This window comes from Pteropus alecto, unplaced genomic scaffold (assembly GCF_000325575.1).
Source record: "Pteropus alecto unplaced genomic scaffold, ASM32557v1 scaffold304, whole genome shotgun sequence".
Taxonomy (NCBI): Eukaryota; Metazoa; Chordata; class Mammalia; order Chiroptera; family Pteropodidae; genus Pteropus; species Pteropus alecto.
The window spans coordinates 224063-231533 of NW_006435869.1; the positions used below are offsets into that span (position 1 = coordinate 224063).

A 7471-nucleotide genomic window follows, 5' to 3' on the forward strand; every position below is an offset into this window, starting at 1 on the left:
AAGAAGCATCAGTTGTGTTAAGTCAAATAGAGGAGCCGAGATTAACAGGAAGGCATACAAGGAGAGAAGAGAGAGAGTCAAGGAAGTAAAAATGGTTATTTACAGTAGAGGTGTTTGTGCAAAAAGAATCTCTGATGGGAATATCGTATTCCTGAGTTATTTATGAACAGAGAATATTTGAGTAAGGATGGGACTTGGGTGTGTAAGTGAAAGTGAGTATCTAGGGGTTGAAAGGCACATGATTTTACTAGAGATGAGACACTAAAAGACTACAGAAACTAGATGATTGTGTGCCCGAAAGCACAGTAAAAAAGAGATGAAGAAAACCCGGAAGCCTTGGGATACAAAGAAACCTGTGATCCTGGTGTGCATATGACGGTGGGTGAAGGGGCACCAGCATGTGTGTACTTGACATTGAAAAGGATGAGAAGAGGGAAACATCTTCAGAGGAGGATAGTGAAGGGAAATGGTCTGGAACTGACACTGGTAGTGAATTCAAACTTCCTGTCCTTGACTCTTATGTGCTTGGTGTCCCAAGATCTAGTTCTCACTGTATGGTGCCTGTGCCAACAGCATCAGCATCATGTGGGAACAGTGAAAAATGCAAATTTGTGGCCCCACCCCAGGTCTATTTGGGTTGAGATTCAGAAAACTGAGTTTTAACAACTCTTCAGATGAGGGCGATGCGCAGTGCAGTTTGAGACACATTTCGCCAGGGAGAGTGGAGGGTAGAAAATCCAAACGAACTGAAAGTGTTCAGCTCTCATTTTATTCGAATTTCCCATTTCATTTTGTTTTCAAAGGGGAAGCTCATAAGAAATATGATGCCTCAGACGTTAAAAAAGAAAAGAGAAGTCCATTTAGCCAAGACCAAGCGGAGACATCGTGAAAGGTCTGCACTTCCTATGAGGCTGACCAGCTGCATTTTCAAAAGGCGGGTCACAAGGATAACTTCGCATCCTGGCAGTGAGGTCCGGCGCAGGCAATGGGATGAGACCCTGGAGAAGCCCCAGCAAGTCTGTGCGTACAGGAGACTGCAGGGACTCCAGGCCTGTAGTAGTGAAGGAGAACCTTTAAGTGCTCTGGATATCACAAATGTCATACAAATGATTGCACCGGGTAGTGCACGTGAATCCCGGGATGGTGCCGGTGCTGGGTCTCTACACACCAGCCCCGGGCCCACCGCTGCACGGTCTTCAGGTTGGGCAGAGCTGATCTCAGCAGCAGATCTCTCTCTCCCTCAGCTTCTCTGCGGACAACCCGTCACCACTAGAGATATCCGGAGACAGACCTGGAAAGTGAAAAAGGCAAGAGAGAGACTGGCTATGGCCTTGAGGGCAGACAGGCTGGCCAGGGAGGCAGAGGGAGCCAGTCGGCAGTGAGAATGTTGTACAAACTGGATGAAAATCAGGAGAAGGTCGTGCTGAATAAGTTGGGTGGTGTGCTCTTTGGGAAGAGGTCCACCTTGAGACCACCCCCAAGTCTTACCCGCCTCCTTTAGTGTCAATCCTGTTTCTTGCTTGAACTGTGATGCTTAGTTATAAAATTGTACTTTATTAAACTCTTTTGAGAGACGAAAATATGAGTAGATGATTTTGTGAGTGAGAGGTTGGGCTCCATGTGACAAGAAAGGAGATCTTGTCTTTGTACACCTCAATTTCTGTTTACCATGATTTTTATTCACTTTCATAGTAAATTCTGCAGTAGTCACTTAGCCTAAGGAAGTGCTTAGTGTGTTTACGTATAATTCTTATAACAATTACACTCATAGAAAAGGTGACACCTACTCTAAAGAGATTTTTTTAACAGTAAATTAACATGATTTCCTAAAAATCTGATTTTATTAAGCTTGATTTTACATCTCTTGTTTTTCATTTTAGCCAAATGCTAATTCGGACATAAGATATTTTTATATAATTTAATTAGCACATATTCCACCTGTTACATCCTTATCTGGTACCTAAAAATTACCTGGGTTATTTTTTAAATAGTTTTAACCTTAGATTCTTACGAAAACAACGTTGTTTGGGAACATTTTATGTGGAGACACCTTCTTTGGCAGCAGGCTCATCACCTTCACCTGACACTTAGTCCTAAGCCAAGGAAACTTGTCCACCAGCTCACAGCTAAGGACACATTGTAAGTATCCGATCAGCATATGCTGAACAGTTTGATGGGGGTAAATGTCAAATTAGACATGAAATAAGGGGACTCTTTCATTAAGTCAAGACAAAAATGAGTGCTGTGAGTTTGAAAAGATAGGGCATTTTCTGGACTTCCTTGAACTTCGGATAGAGCAGTTCTAGCCAAGGTGGGGAAGGAGGCCTGGTTTCAGAGGGTCAAAGTCTAACAGAGAAATAGAAGTGTAGAGCGTTTTGAGGTGGACAGCTGTGCCTTAGGGCTCCTGACAACAGTTTCTGGATTTAACATAATGGTAGCTCCCTCCCAGAGCCCACAGCTTTCATGTGGGGTTGACTCCACCCCAGGACTAAGGGGTTCTAACTCTTTAGTGTGAGCTAATCTCCATGTTTCCATCCCCAAGTTCCTGGCATGTAGGGGTGTCACATGGCCCTCTCTGGTCAATAGGATCCAGGCACAGGGCCCTTTATAGAACCAGAGCTGGGCCTTACCTGGAATTCTGGGAAGTGGGGCTGTGTGAGGTCACAGTGTAGGAGTGGCCAACAGGATCTGTGGCCACCTGGGAGGACAACAAAGTCGGTGGGTGTGGGAGATGGTCAGGACAAGGCCTGCCCCCTCATTTGTATACTGCTTTTCTCTGCCTGGACATATCTACTCCTCAAGTCCGGAAACATGAGCTGATCTCTTCCCTCTTTGAATCTTTTCTTTCCTCTTTTTATAGTCTGTTAAATTATCTAAAGTTAATTTTAGTTGGGTTTTCTCTCTCATGCATTTAAATTATTCCTGATCAACTCCCAGGTGTAGAACATGATTTCAGTGAGTTACCTTAAAAAATGAAAGTGTTCAGGTGTGATAACTGGGGACCTGAAGAATTTAAATGATTGAAACTGTTAAGTTTCGATGGTTTGAATGAGAATTAATGGGGAATCCTACATTGACTCATAGTTTATCAACAGCAGGGAATCTTCCATTGCCTCTTCCAGCTTCTGCGGTTCTGGCATTCATTGGCTTGTGGCAACATAACTCCGATGTCTGCCTCTGTCTTTCCTACGGTCTTCCATCCATGTCTCTGTGTCCTCTCCTCTTCTTATAAGGATACCAATCATTGAATTTAGGGCCCACCCTAAGTCCAGGATGAATTCACCTTCAGATATTTAATTAACTACATCTGCAAAGACCCATTTTCCATATAAAGTCAAATTCTGAGGTTCTTGGTAAACATGAACTTTGTGGGAACATTTAAACCCACTACCCTCCCCCCACCACCACCACCACTCAACTGGGGGTTGGGGACAATCCATCTTGGATGTCACCATCTTGTGTCTAGTGAGACCTCAAGGAGTTACATCTGCATCGGCCATACAAAATATACAGATAGCCTTCATGGTTCAGTCAGATCTGAGTGGTAGTAACATCGCAGTTGTTTTCCTCAAAAGTACCTGATTCAGTGAATGAAGGTCAAATCTTAATATAATTTTTTTAATTGTGTGTTAATTCTTAAATTCAGTAAAGGAGAAATTTTACAAGGTGAAATAAGATATTTTGTACATCAACCAAACAAATAAAAAAACATGAGGAAGGCTAGAATTCTGGTCAAGATGGCACAGTATGTGCTTAACTACTCCATCGATTTGACTGGATCTTAGAAGATTCTTAATATGATTTCAACCTTTTGAAATTCATTGAAATAGGTTTTGTAGCCTAACACGTGGTCTATCTTGAAAAATGTTCCATGTGTAATTTATGTCCATCAATATTTGCTTTGTATATTTATTTTTTGTCCTTTAAGGAATTTACTCATTTTATCTTAGTTACCTAATGTGTTGCCATGCAATTGTTCTTTGAATTCCTCTATAATCCTTTTATTTCTGTAATGTCAGTAATCATATCCCTCTTTCTTCTGGATTGTGTGAATTTGAATCTTCCCCCTTTTTTTCTAGATTAACCTAACTAAAGATTTATCAATTTTGTTAATTGTTCCACAGAACCCACTTCTGGGTTCTTTGATTTTTTCTTCTTTGGTTTTTCTATTTCCCATTTTATTAATTTCTGCTCTCATTTTTATTATTTCCCTTTCTCTTTGCTTTAGATTTGGTACCTCATCTTTTCAATTCTGTTAATTTGAGAAGTCAGGTTATTGATTCAAAATCTTTTTTTGCTAGTATAGGATTAATGGTTAAAATATTTTTTTTTTATTTTAGATGCAGACCATACACTTTGACCACATAATGTCCCTCAATATCTCTAGTAATATTTTTTGCTTTCTAGTCGATTTTGCTGGATATTTGTATCACCTCTCTAGTTATTCTGGGAGGTGCTGTTCACAGATATATCTTTCCCACACTATTACTTTCAGTCTACTTGTATTTTTGAATCTACAGTGTGTTCTGCAAGCTCATAGTTAACATTTTGATCATGGTTTGTTTTTTAAATCTGGGTTGACAATTTCTCCCTCCTGTTAAGATTATGTAATTCATTCATATTTAGTATTGTTAATATAGTTGCAAGCATACCTGCCATTTTACTTTTTGTTTTCTACAGTTCTCATTTTCTTTTTAGTTTCTCTATTCCTCCTTTATAGCTTTCCTTTGCATTAACTATTTTCTAATGTTGCATTTTAATTTTTCACTATATTCTTGAAGTTATTGTCAAGGGTTCCTCTACTGTTTAACATATACTACTTAATTTATAAGCCTGAGCTTCACATTTATGCTAGCTTAATTCTAGTGATACATAGAAATGTCACATATATAGTTCTATTCTCTTTTGCCATTTTTGTGTATTGTTATGCAAATGCTATTAATGCTATAACCCAATATTGTTACACTTCTTTCTTTACCATCTGTAAAAAACAATACCTTAAAAGAGAGTTGGAGCTGCCATCGCAGAGAAACTGCCTTGCAAGGAATTGCCTTGCAAACCTTACTCCTTAAACCTTTGGACTGTTAAAACTGGGTAAAATTACCCTTGGACTGAGCCTAAAGTGGCTTTCTATCTCAAACAACTCTTAACAACAACAAAACAAGAAAGCAAATATTATGACTACAGGACTGAAAAATTAAAACATTGTTTAGAATCAGAATCACTATGTTAGCTTATCTACACCTACAGAAATTCCTTCCTTCTACTGATGTAACTGTTCTCCTTCCCTTTCTCATAAATGTCCCTAGTCTTTGCCTCCTAATCAGAACAGTATTGGGTTGCTGCCTCAATCAGTGCTTCCTGAATAGCTAGCCCTTTAAATTGCAAATAAATTCATGTTGCCTCTCACTTTGACCTTTTATTTTTAGGTTAATACATCTACAATCATTTCCTTAGCCCAGTACAATTTTGCTCCCACTATGTCTTTTGTGTATTTAATGGCAAACATATTACATATACATTATATTTCCATATGTTATAGTTTTGACACATTACACACATAGCATTTTATAAAACTTTTTTGATATCAGATAAAAAAGAAAAAATATGTATTGATTCTGTCATAATTACATAACTGCTTATACTGGTTTTTTGTTCTTTTATATTGTTATGAATTACCATCTGAGGTCTCTTGTTTGCAGCCTAACGAACACCTTAAGTAACTCTTGCATGGCAGTTGGCTCTCAATATATTCTCCCAGTTTTGTTTATCTGAGAAAGTCTTTACTTCACCATTTTTTAACAAGGCAGTTTTGGTGAATATAGGATTGTTGGTTTACAGGTTTTTGGTTTTTATTTTCATGCACTATGAATGTTATCCCTCTGCTTTTGACCTTCCTTTTTTTCTGATGAGATGAAGCTGTTAATTTTGCTGGGGTTTTCTGTAAGAGTTGGGTCATTTTTTAATTGCTGTTATTTTCCTCAGTGTGTGGTTCCTACTTTCTTGTATCTTTGCAGATCTAATAATTTTGTAGTGATCAGACATTTTAGGTAATATCTTATAGTAACCATGAGTACTGATCCCCTTCCTTCTGGTTTTTTTTAATTGTAGTTTGCTTATTCAATGACTGGCTGGATTATTTTAGCTAATTCTATTTCCTTCATACAGAGTAAAACCACTGATACAAGCTCCTAGGATCAGGTACAGCTTTGGGACAGTGGTACAGGTAGGGCTGTCTTCCTTTTTCGTGGACCACACCCAGGGGTTAAACTCAATTGAGTGCTGAGTGATTGCTTTATTATCATCAATGTCCTGGCGGGACATAACTTGCTCTACCAATTAACCCAATAAAATTTTAACTCCTTTGTAGAAATACTTTCTGAAGTCACTCTTTCATATTTGTTCTGAACCTTGAATTCCTCTTCCCAGAAGTCTAATTCCCTGCTTCTTTCCAGAAAAATAGTCCACAGTCTGGGCTGTATCCTCATTAAATACACGAATCAAAACCTGATTGCCTTTCAACTCATTCTCCATTTTATTAAGAATGTCCTTTGACTTGAACTTTTCAAAATGTTGTGCCAACCCAGTAAATTCTTTGTAAAGCGATTAAGAGCTTTGTGTTTTGTAGCTTGCTTTGCCCCATGCAAAGCAAAAATATCTGTGCCAAAATCCTGAAGGTGTTTTGAGGACAACGGGAAGCCTCTCTCTGAGTAACAAATTTCAAAAGCTCAGTGCTCAGTGGAGTAGAGAGACAGTGGCCAGATGTTCTTGGCCCTTCGAAAACGGCTTAATTACAGCCACCTCATGTGCTGGAAAAGGGGTGATCAAGACCCAAGTACTGTCAGCATGCCTCTCCAGCGGGTATCGATCGCCTCAGTTCCATGTGTAGGGACTGCTACAATGGTATCACCTAATTATCAAGCCCATTCACGCAGAACTTACTAATCTTCAGCAACGGGTAGCTGTGGGCAGAGTTCTGAACGCTGAAGTCTTGTTCTTCCAGGGAAGTCAAGAGTGGGACCTGAGTTGACAGGCAGCCGCGTGTTCTGGGCTGCAGTATTTGGAGCCAAGTCTTCGCCAAGTGAGCTGGGAGGAGCTATGGAGTGCTCTTGGTTGAAATACTACAGAGTCTCATGTTGTAAGCAAGCTGAGCAACTGGGCCAGTTGCACGCCGTTTAATGGAAAGACCCAATTCCATTGCAACAGTCTTTTGCAGAGGATTTATTTGTACAGCAGCCAAACAAGGAGACAGGAAACAAATCTCAAATTTGTATTTCCAAACAAAGCCTTTAAACAAGCTTTAAAATTTATATTCATAAATTCTGATTTGGGAAGGTGAAATTGAATAATTTTGGAACTTAACTATTTAAAGTGAGGTATGGGAAAGGGCGAAAGAAAGTACAAAGGAATTTCGCTTCTCTTAGATTCGCTAGAATTTGATTGGTTGAAGTTACACATTCCTTGTGGGGTT

At 39.3% G+C, this 7471-nt stretch overlaps 1 protein-coding gene across 1 annotated transcript in view; it reads left to right on the top strand.

Annotated features, from left to right (window-relative positions):
* LOC102897592 (methyl-CpG-binding domain protein 3-like 2B) overlaps nt 1-1382 on the top strand; it is a 3187-nt gene extending 1805 nt beyond the window's left edge. The window contains exon 2 of the mRNA XM_025046677.1: nt 717-1382. Coding sequence (XP_024902445.1) covers nt 717-1382 — 666 coding nt within the window. The remainder of the gene's footprint in view (nt 1-716) is intronic.
* The last annotated feature ends 6089 nt before the right edge of the window (nt 1383-7471 follow it).